General features: G+C 41.1%; 1 protein-coding gene across 6 annotated transcripts in view; it reads right to left on the reverse strand.

Moving 5' to 3' along the window:
- Nucleotides 1-14,875, reverse strand: part of CFAP20DC (CFAP20 domain containing) — a 269,312-nt gene that overhangs the window by 47,242 nt on the left and 207,195 nt on the right. The window contains exon 16 of one of the 6 annotated variants that reach the window (XM_049863556.1): nt 9,888-10,053. The exons of the other annotated variants lie outside the window; for them this stretch is intronic. Within the exon in view, the coding sequence (XP_049719513.1) occupies nt 9,987-10,053 (67 nt within the window). The 3' untranslated portion in view covers nt 9,888-9,986. Of the gene's footprint in view, nt 1-9,887; nt 10,054-14,875 lie in introns of those variants that run through there. 6 annotated transcript variants of the gene reach the window in all.

Here is a 14,875-nt window from a genome sequence, read left to right on the forward strand (position 1 = left end):
GCATAGATGCCCTTTATTATGTTGAGGAATTTTCCTTCAATTCCTATTTTGGTAAGAGTTTTTATCATAAATGGGTGTTGGACTTTGTCAAATGCCTTTTCTGCATCAATTGATAAGATCATGTGGTTTTTGTCTTTTGTTTTATTTATGTGATGGATTACATTAATGGTTTTTCTGATATTAAACCAGCCTTGCATACCTGGTATAAATCCCACTTGATCATGGTGAATTATTTTTTTGATGTGCTGTTGGATTCTATTGGCTAGAATTTTGTTGAAGATTTTTGCATCTATGTTCATGAGGGATATAGGTTTATAATTTTCTTTTTTTGTAATGTCTTTACCTGGTTTTGGTATCAGGGAGATGGTGGCTTCATAGAATGAGTTGGGTAGTATTCCGTCATTTTCTATGCTCTGGAATACCTTCAGAAGTAGTGGTGTTAACTCTTCTCTGAAAGTTTGGTAGAACTCTGCAGTGAAGCCGTCCGGGCCATGGCTTTTTTTTGTTGGGAGTTTTTTGATTACCTTTTCAATCTCTTTTTTTGTTATGGGTCTATTTAGTTGTTCTACTTCTGAATGTGTTAGTTTAGGTAGGTAGTGTTTTTCCAGGAATTCATCCATTTCTTCTAGGTTTTCAAATTTGTTAGAGTACAATTTTTCATAATAATCTGAAATGATTCTTTTAATTTCATTTGGTTCTGTTGTGATGTGGTCCTTCTCGTTTCTTATTCGGGTTATTTGTTTCCTTTCCTGTATTTCTTTAGTCAGTCTAGCCAATGGTTTATCAATTTTGTTAATTTTTTCAAAGAACCAGCTTTTGGCTTTGTTAATTCTTTCAATTGTTTTTCTGTTCTCTAATTCATTTAGTTCAGCTCTAATTTTTCTTATTTGTTTTTTTCTGGTGCCTAATGGATTCTTTTGTTGCTCAGTTTCTATTTGTTCAAGTTGTAGGGACAGTTCTCTGATTTTGGCGCTTTCTTCTTTTTGTATGTGTGCATTTATCGATATAAATTGGCCTCTGAGCACTGCTTTTGCTGTGTCCCAGAGGTTTTGATAGGAAGTATTTTCATTCTCATTGCTTTCTAAGAATTTCCTTATTCCCTCCTTGATGTCTTCTATAACCCAGTCTTTTTTCAGGAGGGTATTGTTCATTTTCCAAGTATTTGATTTCTTTTCCCTAGTTTTTCTGTTATTGATCTCTAGTTTCATTGCCTTGTGGTCTGAGAAGATGCTTTGTAATATTTCGATGTTTTGGACTCTGCAAAGGTTTGTTTTATGACCTAATATGTGGTCTATTCTAGAGAATGTTCCATGTGCGCTAGAAAAAAAAAGTATATTTTGCAGCAGTTGGGTGGAGAGTTCTGTATAAGTCAATGAGGTCAAGTTGGTTGATTGTTGTAATTAGATCTTCAGTGTCTCTACTGAGCTTCTTACTGGATGTCCTGTCCTTCTCCGAAAGTGGTGTGTTGAAGTCTCCTACTGTAATTGTGGAGGTATCTATCTCACTTTTCAATTCTGTTAAAATTTGATTTATGTATCTTGCAGCCCTGTCATTGGGTGCATAAATATTTAATATGGTTATGTCTTCCTGATCAATTGTCCCTTTTATCATTATATAGTGTCCTTCTTTATCCTTTGTGGTGGATTTAAGTCTAAAGTCTATTTTGTCAGAAATTAATATTGCTACTCCTCTTCTTTTTTGCTTATTGTTTGCTTGATATACTTTTTTCCATCCTTTGAGTTTTAGTTTGTTTGTGTCTCTAAGTCTAAGGTGTGTCTCTTGTAGGCAGCATATAGATGGATCGTGTTTCTTTATCCAGTCTGTGACTCTCTGTCTCTTTATTGGTGCATTTAGTCCATTTACATTCAGCGTAATTATAGATAAATAAGTTTTTAGTGCTGTCATTTTGATGCCTTTTTATGTGTGTTGTTGACAATTTCATTTTTCCACATACTTTTTTGTGCTGAGGCGTTTTTCTTAGTAAATTGTGAGATCCTCATTTTCATAGTGTTTGACTTTATGTTAGTTGAGTCGTTACGTTTTTCTTGGCTTTTATCTTGAGTTATAGAGTTGTTATACCTTTTTGTGGTTACCTTATTATTTACCCCTATTTTTCTAAGTAAAAACCTAACTTGTATCGTTCTATATCGCCTTGTATCACTCTCCATATGGCAGTTCAATGCCTCCTGTATTTAGTCCCTCTTTTTGATTATTGTGATCTTTTACCTATTGACTTCCATGATTCCCTGTTACGTTTTTTTTTTAATTAATCTTAATTTGTTTGTTTTTGTGATTTCCCTATTTGAGTTGATATCAGGACGTTCTGTTTTGTGACCTTGTGTTGTGCTGATATCTGATATTATTGGTTCTCTGGCCAAACAATATCCTTTAGTATTTCTTGTAGCTTTGGTTTGGTTTTTGCAAATTCTCTAAACTTGTTTTTATCTGTAAATATCTTAATTTTGCCTTCATATTTCAAAGAGAGTTTTGCTGGATATATGATCCTTGGCTGGCAGTTTTTCTCCTTCAGTGTTCTGTATATGTTGTCCCATTCCCTTCTTGCCTGCATGGTTTCTGCTGAGTAGTCTGAACTTATTCTTATTGATTCTCCCTTGAAGGAAACCTTTCTTTTCTCCCTGGCTGCTTTTAAAATTTTCTGTTTATCTTTGGTTTTGGCGAGTTTGATGATAATATGTCTTGGTGTTTTTCTTTTTGGATCAATCTTAAATGGGGTTCGATGAGCATCTTGGATAGATATCCTTTCGTCTTTCATGATGTCAGGGAAGTTTTCTGTCAGGAGTTCTTCAACTATTTTCTCTGTGTTTTCTGTCCCCCCTCCCTGTTCTGGGACTCCAATCACCCGCAGGTTATCCTTCTTGATAGAGTCCCACATGATTCTTAGGGTTTCTTCATTTTTTTAAATTCTTTTATCTGATTTTTTTTCAGCTATGTTGGTGTTGATTCCCTGGTCCTCCAGATGTCCCAGTCTGCATTCTAATTGCTCGAGTCTGCTCCTCTGACTTCCTATTGCGTTGTCTAATTCTGTAATTTTATTGTTAATCTTTTGGATTTCTACATGCTGTCTCTCTATGGATTCTTGCAACTTATTAATTTTTCCACTATGTTCTTGAATAATCTTTTTGAGTTCTTCAACAGTTTTATCAGTGTGTTCCTGGGCTTTTTCTGCAGTCTGCCTTATTTCATTTGTGATGTCTTGAAGCATTCTGTAAATTAGTTTTTTATATTATGTATCTGATAATTCCCGGATTGTATCTTCATTTGGGAAAGATTTTGATTCTTTTGTTTGGGGGCTTGGAGAAGCTGTCATGGTCTGCTTCTTTAAGTGGTTTGATATGGATTGTTGTCTCCGAGCCATCACTGGGAAACTAGTTTTTCCAGAAAATCCGCTAAAAAAAAAATGCAGTCAGATCCCTATCAGAGTTCTCCCTCTGGCTCAGGCTATTCGGATGTTAATGAAGCCGCCTGGGGAGGGTGTGGGAGGGAACAGAGAGATAGGAGAGTAGCACCTCAGAATATAGCCAGAGTTGCTTGTCTTGCTTGGAATGACTATTATATCTGAGATTCCCGCGGGGCGCGTCGCCTATGTGTGCTGGCTGTGTGGAGATTGCCCCCGGGGGGTCTGGCCCGCTGGAGTCAAGGTCAGATCCTCCGCTTCCAGCCCCACGCCCAGTGTCAAGGCTCCCCTACTGGGACGGTGCACTCTCGACTCCAAAATCAGTCGCTGCCTCCCAGGGACTTCTCGTCCCTCCAGCTGCGTTGCCGTGCCGTCTCCGCGAACCAGTTGGGCCGCCTCCCGGGGTTAGTTCAGGTGGGTGGAGCAGCTCCCCGTGCTTGTGCCGTGATCGAGTGCCCCGGCTGGGACGCTGTTCTCCCCGCTCCAATACCAGTCGCTGCCTCCTGGGGACTTCTCCTACCGGCTGCGTCCCACGCCGCCCGCGCGACCCCACTGGGCCCCCTCCCGGGGTTAGTTCAGAGGGGTGGAGCAGCTCTCCGTGTTTATGCCGTACCTACGTCCAGTCCAAATCCCGGCGGGACGGTTCCCCGGCTGGGACGCTGCTCTCCCCGTTCCAAGACCAGTCACTGCCTTCCGGAGACTTCTCCTACCGGCTGCGTCCCACGCCGCCCGCGGAACCAGCTGGTCCCCCTCCCGGGGCTAGTTCAGGGGGGTGGAGCAGCTCTCTGTGCTTGTGCCGTACCTGACTGGTACGCTGGTTCCAGGCTCTGAAAACAATCACTGCTTCCCCGTATTAGTTCGTTCTCCGTCTCTAAATCTGTGTTTGTTGTTCAGGGTTCGTAGATTGTTATGTATGTGATTGATTCACTTGTTTTTCCGTGCCTTTGTTGTAAGAGGGATCCGAGGTAGCGTCTGCCTAGTCCGCCATCTTGGCTCCGCCTCTCCGAATTTATATTAATACTTCAACTTTTTAAAGGTTCTCATTACTCTAGAAGGGGAAGCTGAACCTTTTAATTAAAAGCTGAAACTGAAACGTTAGAGTAGTAAATAATTGCTTTGGTAATTACCTTCTTTACACTGGACTGTGGGCCAAAGGTAACATGAGTTCACTGTTTGGATGTAACACAGTGACTGGGGAGGCCTGGGCAATCTCAGGAGCCCAGTGTTCCACTCGTGAGAAGGGCTAAGATTCCTCAGGGATCCACCTTTCCATACACAGGAGCTTTGGGGTTGTGGAGAGGAGATGCAGTCTGTGTTCTGACACCCTCATGGAGATGGGGGTCACGAGTCACTTTGTAATTCCGGAAAACACTGCACTAACTAAAATATTGGTTAGTATTTCCCTAGCCCTAATGGCTTAAGAGAGGACCCTTTTAGCACAGTGGTTAAGTGGCTGGCTGCTAACCAACAGGTTGGCGGTTCGAACCCACCAGCTGCTCTGTGCAAGATGTGGCAGTCTGCTTCTGTAACGATTATAGCCCTGGAAACTCTATGGGGCAGTTCCACTCTGTCCTACAGGGTCGCTATGAGTTAGAATCAACTCTACTGCAACAGGTTTTGATGGCTTAAGATTCTCCCCTGAAGCCCAGCTGGAAAAGAAGGGGACTCAGATTTAAGTGCTAAGTCCCAGTGGCCCAAGAAAGGCCTGGTCAGAGAGGAGGCAGACATCTCAACTGAGAAGGCTGGAAAGCGCAGTCAGCTGATGCGCAGGCAGGTAGGACTGAGCACTGAGTTCTCTGATGTGGCAGCTAGTTAGGGCCTGGGACAGGGTAACTGGAGCAGGTATACAGGCTGAGCAAACTCGCTTGGGTATAATAAGCAGTAAGAACCAGGACAGAAAGCAGGCTGGACAGGTCAATGCGTTCCAAGAGCAGAGGAAGAAGGCGAAGTGGTGGTGGGGCAGGGGACGCCAGCTGCCCAACTCTTCCCATTCACACTCCATTCTTGGTAAATGCACCTCTGGAGCCCAATGGTGCCCCCTGGAATTGTGCAAGTCACGGTCCTGGCTTTAGAACGGTCAGAGGCAAAAGCAAAGATGGAAACAGTTCTCAAGGGGCTCTCAAAGGATTTGTATTGGCCTCTCAAAGGATTCCTATTTGCTACCAGGGGATGCCTTTAAACGGGGCAGGGCTTCTATAGGTCATTATGGGGCCTGCCTTTGCTGTGGACTGGGGAGGAAAGGGGCCTGCTGGAGTCTCTTTGTACCAGGTGTTTTTAAAGTCTGTCTGAAAAGTTGAAGCAGGGTGGATTAAAGACCTCTCTGGGAGCAAGATGGACAAGGATCACTTGAATTTCAGAAGGCACCAGCATAGGCTCAGGTTCGTTCTATTTATCTAGTTTCCTTTTTTCTATCTGCCTATTTGGATTCTGTTAGCCTTGGCAGGGTGAAGTACACGTTCTGCACCTGTGGCAGCCCAAGCAGATTTCTATCAGGTGGCATCCCGACTCCATAAAACAGGCATGAAGAGACAAGTAGAGAGAACCAGTGTCCAGTAAGAACACAAAAGGAGCACATAAATGTAATTTTCGAAGACCTTTTCCATTTAAAGTGTTAAAATGATGCATTTCCAGAGACTGTAGATTGTGGATATCTTCTAAGAAGTCATTTAAAACAAATTCATGAAAGGGGTTTATTTCATTTATTACAAGTAAAAACAGGGCCAGGTTTCAGAAACCTTCAAGGGAGACAAGCCTATGAGTACTCATGGGTTCCAGGTAGCAGTTAAATAAACAATGACATGACTAGAGTAGAGGAAAAAAAAGAAAAAAAAGAGTAGAGAGAAGGGGAAATTCAGTTCTGTGAGGTAAGATTCAATGAATTCAACACATATTTCTTGAGTGTCTCCTATGTGCTGGGCACTGTTTGAGGAGCCAAAGATACAGTTAACAAGTAAGAACATTGAACAGTTAAATCTCAGAGCTTTCCCTAGATCTTTGCAAGGATTTCCCTTTCATCTTCTGCAAGTAGGAAGACAGTGGTATTGTTTAATTCGCAATCAGAATAAAGTTGTGTTTTTATGACATGCCCTCATTTGGGCAGAGCTTAAACCTAATTTCCGTGCACCTTCCAATCCCTGCTAACCCAAAGATCCACAGGCGTTAGTAAGCCTTAGGATGGCCCTGATCATTAATACATAGTTTTTAATAATAGTTGCTAGCATCTTCTGTAGTCCACTGACTCTCAAATTTATATCTCCAGTCTTGACCCTCCTCTGAATTCTAGACTCACCTATCCGGCTGCCAACTTGACAGAGGTCCACTTGGATATCTAATACATATCTCAGATCCAAGCATTCAAAACTAACTTGATTTTATCCAACAAATAGGCTTTTTCTTCAGTCTTCCCTATCTCAGAAAATGCCACCATCAAGCCAGAAACCAAGAGTGAGCCCCAGTTTTTCTCTCTAACCCACCTCCCAGCCTTGGTAAGTTGTCCTGGTGCTCCTCCCAAATATATTTGCCAAATCCAGCCACTTCTCTCCATTTTCCCTGCGACAACCCCAGCCCAGACTGCCGTCGTCTCTCCCCTGGACAATGCCCGCTTTCTGTGCTTCTCTTGCCCCTACACTCTGCTCTACACTCAGCAACCAGGGTGGTCTTGCTAACTGTATCTGTGGCTCCTCAAACAGTGCCAAGCACATAGAAGGCACTCAAGAAATACGTGATGAATTCACTGAATTGGCCGTTTTTACTTGTAATACATGAAATAAACTTCAACTTTGTTCTTCATCCTTGAAGATTTTCATTGCTCTGTGCCGTGTGGGCATACCTCTGGTCCCTCACTCAACTCAAATGCTGACAGAGTCACCTATACGTGCCAGGCCACGTGCTGAACCACATAAGGAGGAGAGATACCACCCTGCTCTCAGGAACTAGGAGAACAGCCTGGCAGGTCTTCAGCCAAGGTGCTTTGGACCAGACCTGTAGGTTCTGAATATGGAGAATCACTGCCCTCAAATGAGCGGGTGTGAACTTGTGAACTTGCAGGAATGGAATTGTGAAATGAGAGGTATCCATGCCTTTTTCCAGAAAAAGTTAATGAGAAGTGATGAAAATCAATGCCTTCAGTTTTATGAACAAATCATTAGGATTCGATGCAAAAAATACAAATACTCGAGAACTAACAACAATGCGAGATTTAGAAAACTGTTTACTTAGCTAATAAGGAAATCCACTGTGGTGCCTGGGTCTGAAGTAGGAATACTTGTTACAAATATCTCCCTTAAAGATTCAACTTATTTTAAAATGATCCAAACTTGAAGATGATCTTAGTCATCTGAAGTAGACTATGGCATGCAAGTGCTGTATTTCACTTTATTTATTTATGCCTTTTATGTTTTTGGTGTTGGGGAAAAATATAAAACGTTAAGCAGTAGAGGAGAATCCCACCGGGCTGGCTAGCTCTTTGTGTCCCGACAACCAGAGAGATAAGAAAAATGGTGCCACCATGATCAGTCCGGGGTGGGGCAGGTGGGTTATGACGACAGGCCAGCCGGCCTCAGTCAGCCCGGCTGAGCTAGCGTGAACTGAGGTCGGCGGTTATTAATCATCTGTCAAAGTTTGCAGGGCTTTACCAGATAATTATAGCTATAAGTACATTTATATCGCACAAACATGTGGCAAAGCTGCAACGGACTCAAGCCTTAACACAATCTGCAATGACATTTAAACACAACACAGATAAGCGGTAAATCACAAGCAAACACTTTAGAAAATCATGCCATTCATCGCTGCTCGGGCATCTTAGAATTATTTTCTAGATTGTTTGTTTTCATAAACATTTAGAACCTTACAGAGCCTCTGACTACTGTCCCTCCTCCCCCTAATTTCCCAATGAGTTGTAAAAATAGCAGGTATAATCATCCTTTGAAATGAAAGACTGGTTATCGACGCCATCCGTATGAAGACAACCAGAGCGTAATCACAGCGTATTTCATCAAACACACTCCTGAGCGAAAATGTCTCGAGCTGTTCTGAAGAATCGAAATAAATATATAAATAGCTGTGCCTGAGGGATTGCTCTAAAGCCCACAAACCAATAGATGGCATTTTAAAATGAACGCATGAGGCTGCAAATGGCATCCATTTTGCTGTTTGCCAGCATGTAAGTTTACATGCTAGGAAACATTTCTCAACATGAATGAACTGTGAAATTGTCTCCTCCCACCCCACACTCCCCTGAATTGCATTAGATTATGTTAGTCATTTCTGCACCTTCTTGGAGAGGCTGTTAGTGGCCCGAGAGGCAGTGTTGGCTGATGCTGGAGGCAAGGGCCTCAGTGTCTGAGATGGGATTTAAAATATCAGTCAGTATGCTAGTAAGAAACAATGGGAAATATCACACCCATGCCTAAACACGCCAGAGGAAAGCGCTTTGCTGCAAACCTAGACACACAAAGGAATATGATGAGGTGAACCACATATATCTCAATCCCTAGACTGTAAATTTCTCAGGAAAGTGATCACTGTTCTATCCCGCCTCGATCCAGGGTCAAGCACTGCCCTAAGAGTGCAAGTGAATTATTTTACTGTGCAAGGAAAATGTGAATATATGCAGTGTTTTAATTATTTCCATCCTAGAATCAACTTTTCAAAACCCAAATTTACCTGCTTTGTGGATTGCATACTATTTTTAATTCCTAAATTGCACAAAACTAAGAAGGTAATTATGTTCCCGAAATAAAAATATTGCCAGACTAAAATGTAAATGAAAGACTTTGGGGTGCTGGTTGTTGTTAGACCAGTAAAGCGAAATGAAAGTCGACTCTCTAAACATGTACCTGTGTGGATATGAAAATGTGCAGCTTACAAATCTTAGGTCTCCTGAGTAGTTGTGACATTTCAGGAAAGCTAAATGTGGCCATTTCACTCCTAAAACGGACACTGTCACAGCCTCTTGTCAGTGAACTTTGCACGCACACACGCTCCCTGCCCATGTCTTGGTCCTGCAGATTACTCTGAATACCACACATTTAATTCACCAAATCCACAGACCACCTGCTTTTTACGCATTCTGTTCAGAGGCTCCAAATGCTGAACTTTATATCCAGGACCTATGTTAAGAACAAACACAAACAAACAAAAAACCCAAACCCGTTGCCTTCAAGTCAATTCCGACTCATAATAACCCTACAGGACAGAGTAGAGCCACCCCACAGAGTTTCCAAAGAACTGCTGGTGGATTCAAACAGCTGACCTTTCAGTTAGCAGCCACCAGGGCTCCTGCACTCATGTTAGATGCTTGTTTATCCAAGAGAATAGACTTAGAGGGTGTTGCTTTTTTACTTCCCATTTCCTATATTTCTCATATAAACTATCAGTATCCTTCAATTTTAAAAGCTCTGTATTTTGGGGAATGAAGCAGTGGATATTGTTTGTAAGAAATACATATATATATATACATATACACACACACACACACACAAATCTTAAGAGGATCACAGCTGTCAATTTTAAATTAAATTATGTACATTCCATGATTTAATTTACCCCATTTTTATATGATATATGCTTACCTCATAATTGTATCATCTTCTTTATTTACGACCCAATAAATGCCTTCCTGCCAATTCTCCAAACTGCGGGATTTATGAGCCAAGAGTCAACCACATAATCTGTAGGTTTTTGAATAGCTATATAATAATTTTCTAGGAAATCGGTAGATAACCTGCTGGCAAATGGGGCTGATGGAATTCCATTTTTGGCTTTAAATTTGGCTTTTTACTTTGATACGTGAAAATATTAATTAATTTTTCCAAAATTTATGAACTTTTAATGGGTTGTATAAAACACACTGCCTGTTTAGTTGGTGAAAAATCTTATATTCTTTCTTTATGGTATTCTGTCTTTGGGAATCAAAATTTAAGAACATTTAAAGTCTCATACTGCCATATCCAAATATTTACTCGTTGCATTCATTCATTCATCCAGTATATATGAAGTTTGTTTTCTATGTAGGGCAGTGAAATAAAAGCCAGTGGTGTGGCCTTTAGATGGTGGGGCTGGTTTTTGGATGAAAAACCTATAAAGAACCCTCATCAAAGTCACAGAATCATAAAGCTGGAAGCAACCTCAGACAGCATGTAACTCACACCCTTTCTTTTATAGAGAAAGGTGTTCCTGTAATTAAATAAAAGTCTGCAGCGGTCTGGAGGCGTGTCTACCATCCCACACTGGGCTGGTGAAATTAGAAAGGGAACTGGGTAGGTCCCCTTTCTCCCTTCACTGAAGCAGAGGACTCCACTTTCTAACATATCTCACTAACAATCTCATTTGCTTAGACTTCACAACATTTGGAATTTACTGTAATTTGGACCAAAGTTAGATTTCTCATTGCCTTGAAGGTTTACTGATACAGAGAAAAAAGGAGTTTGGTAAGTAAATCTTGATGAGCAGCAAGATCGCAGGAACATATATCCACATAATCAAGAGATGACTCATTTTAAGAATGTTAAAACACCTTTTTATATATACTGAAATTACAATTTCAATTTTGAACTCCTTTTTAAGGAGCCCTGGTGGCACAGTGGTTAAGCAGCTCAGCTGCTAACCAAAAGGTCGGCGCAGGGATGGATTATCCAATAAGGTAAGCACAGTGTTTACCTTGCTTACCATATCAGCTATAGTGAAATTGTTCATTAGTAAGTAAGCACAAGTAAGCCCGTGCTTACCTTGCTTCCTGGGTCATTCACCCATGTCAGGGATTGCAAATTTAAACAGGGGCTTTGATTCCTCAGGAAGGTGCTGTGGGGTTGGGAGAGAATACCTACAAGCAGAGTCTTTGATGTGAAAAACTGTGAAATTGTTCATGACAGATGATCTGGTAAGCAAGGTAAGCACCATGCTTACCTTGCCTATTGGATAATCTGCCCCTGGGTCAGCAGTTTGAACCCAACAACTGCAGCACAGGAGAGAGATCTTGCTCTCTGCTTCCATAAAGATTATAGCTTTGAAAACCCTATCGGGCAGTTCTACTCTGTCCTATAGGGTTGCTATGAGTGAGAACTGACTCACAGCAATGAGTTTATTGTATCTATCAATGATAGCGACAGTTTAGAAGAGATTATTAATAAAGAATGATGACACCACCTCTGTCATGAACACTCTGGGCCCCATGAATAATCCCGTAAGCCATGTAGGTGGTCTTCTGGCAGCCATGTAAATTTTACAAGGCTTGGTCTTCCATTCATTGTTGATTGGATCAGAAATGGATATTTGACCCAAACTAGGCCAATCATATTCTCTCTCCTAGAAATTATGATTTGGAATTCAGACATAGCCTGTCAGTCTTGGTGTGCACCTTGAACTGTAATTTATAAACTCAAGAGCTGTCGGACAGCTATATTCTGCCATATGTGAACTGGGAAACAGAGAAAGCTGGTGCTTAGAGAGCAGAAGGAAGCAGACAGGAGAACACAGCGGAGGTGAACGGTGGAGTGAGGATGCTGCTTGGCTGCCTCTTGAGTTCCATGATATAACCCTGTATTCTTATAAAACAAATCCCTTCCGCCTCTCTCTCTCTTTTTAATACTAGCTAAGTTGTCTTTGTTATATGCAATCAGTCTTAACTCAGATGCTTTGGAATAGATACCACACCCTGGAGTCAAAGCTACAATGCTATTCTTGGTTTTGGTCCACTCCATGGGCAACCCACAGTACAGGAGAGATAACGTGGCAATGAGATGCATTTGGTAACTAAGACCCTGCTGGTGAAGCCCAAGAGGAACCGATTTTTCAAGGTTCCTAGTAAATAATACAGCAACAAAGTGATACTGATTTAGACTGATAAACTGGCTTATGTAAGTGTATTTACCAGAAAAATCATAAGACACTACATTTATTTAAAAACTGGAATCAGATTTGCTTTTCCTATTGTTGTTGTTGGGGCCCTGGTGGTGCTGCGGTTAAACGTTTGTCTGCTAACCAAAAGGTCGGCAGTTCCAATCCACCAGTCACTCCTTGGAAACCCTATGGGGCAGTTCTATTCTGTCCTAAAGGGTTGCTATGAGTTGGAATAGTTTCGACAGCAGCGAGTTTGGTTTTTGGAGTTTTTATTCTTGTTAGCTGCCGTTGAGTCAGTTCCAACTCACAGTGTGCCTACGTACAACAGAACAAAACACTGTCTGGTCCTGCACCATCCTCACAAGTTGCTAAGCTTGAGCCCATTGTTGCAGCCACTGTGTCAATTCTTCTTCAGTCTTCCTTAATCACTGTCCAGTTTTCACATGCATATGAGGTGACTGAAAATACCATGGCTTGGGTCAGGTTCATCTTAGTCCTCAAAATGACATGTTTGCTTTTTAATACTTTAAAGAGGTCTTTTGCAGCACATTTTCCCAATACACTGTGTCATTTGATTTCCTGACTGCTGCTTCCATAGGTGTTGACTGTGGATCCAAGTAAAATGAAATCCACGACAACATCAATATTTTCTCTGTTTATCATGATGCTGCTTATTGGTCCAGCTGTGAGGATTCTTGTTTTCTTTATCAGTAAGTGCTTCAAGTCTTCTTCACCTTCACAAGCAAGGTTGTGTTATACATATGTCACAGGCTGTTAATGAGTCTTCCTCTAATCCTGATGCCACGTTCTTCTTCTATAGGCTGGCTTCTCAGATTTGCTCAGCATACAGATTGAGTAAGTATGGTGAAAGGATATAATCTTGACATACACCTTTCCTGATTTTAAACCACTAGGATCCCCTTGGAAACCCTGGTGGTGTAGTGGTTAAGTGCTACGGCTGCTCTCCTTGTTCTGTTCTAATGACTGCCTCTTGTTCTGTATACGAATTCCTCGTGAGCACAATTCACTGTTCTGGAATTCCCTTTCTTTGCAATGTTATCCATAATTTGTTATGATCCACACAGTCGAATGCCTTTGCATAGCCAATAAAACACAGGTAAACATCTTTCTGGTATTTTCTGCCTTCAGCCAAGATCCACCTGACATCAGCAATGATATCCCTCGTTCCACATTCTCTTCTGAATCTGGCTTAAATTTCTGGCAGTTCCCTGTCGAAGTACTGCTGCAACTGTTTTTGAATTATCTTCAGAAAAATTTTACTTGCAGGTAATATAACTGATATTGTTAGATAATTTCTGCATTGTATTGGATCACCTTTCTTTGGAAAGGCACAAATACAGATCTTATCCAGTTGGTTGGCTATGAAGCTGTCTTCCAAATTTCTTGGCATAGACGAGTGAGCAAAGTGTTGCATGTGTTTGTTGAAACATCTCAATTGGTATTCCGTCAATTCCTGGAGCCTTCTTTTTAGCCAATGCCTTTAGTGCAGCTTGGACTTCTTCCTTCAGTGCTATCAATTCTTGTCATATGCTGTCTCCTGAAATGGTTGAATGTTGACCAGTTCTTTTTGGTACAATGGCTCTTCTTTCCATCTTCTTTTGATGCTTCCTAGGTTTTTCAATATTTTGCCCACAGAATCCTTCAATATTGCAACTCGAGGGCTGAAGTTTTTCTTCAGTTCTTTCAGCTTGAGAAATGCCAAGTGTGTTAGTCCCTTTTGGTTTTCTAACTCCAGGTCTTTGTGCATGTCATTATAATACTTGGTCTTCTCAAGAAATTTTCTGTTCAGCTCTTTTATGTGATCATTTCTCCCTTCTGCTTACCTACTCTACATTCAAGAACAAGTTTCAGAGTCTCTTCTAACATCTATTTTGGTCTTTTCTCTTTCTTGTCTTTTTAATGACCTCTTGCTTTCTTCATGTATGATGTCCTTGATGTCATCCCACAACTTGTCTGATCTTTGGTCAGTAGTGTTCAATGTATCAAATCTGTTCCTGAGATAGCCTCTCATTTTGGGTGAGATATATTCAAGGTCATATTTTGGCTCTCATGGACTTATTTTTTTTCAGCTTCAGCTTGAATATGAGCAATTGATGGTCTGTCCCGCAATCGGCCCCTGGCCTTGTTCTGAACGATGATATTGAGCTTCTTCATCATTCCCTTTCCACAGATGTAGTCAATTTAATGCCTGTGTATTCCATCTGGTCCATGTGTGTAGTTGCTGTTTATGTTGAAAAAAATGTATTTGCAGTGAATAAGTTGTTGGTCTTGCAAAATTCTATCATGCGATCTCTGACATCATTTCTATCACAAAGGCCATATATTACAGCTACTGATCCTTCTTCTTTGTTTCCAACTTTGGCATTCCAATTGCCAGTAATTATCAATTCATCTTGGTTGTATGTTTGATCAATTTCAAACTGCAGAAGTTGGTAAAAAATCTTCAATTTCTTCATCTTTGGCATTAGTGGTTGGTGTGTAAATTTGAATAATGGTTGTATTAACTGGTATCCCTTGTAGGTACATGGACACTGTCTTATTACTGACAGCATTGTACTTCAGGATAGATCTTGAAATGCTCTTTTCTTAAGGAGTCCT

This window comes from Elephas maximus, chromosome 20 (assembly GCF_024166365.1).
Source record: "Elephas maximus indicus isolate mEleMax1 chromosome 20, mEleMax1 primary haplotype, whole genome shotgun sequence".
Taxonomy (NCBI): Eukaryota; Metazoa; Chordata; class Mammalia; order Proboscidea; family Elephantidae; genus Elephas; species Elephas maximus.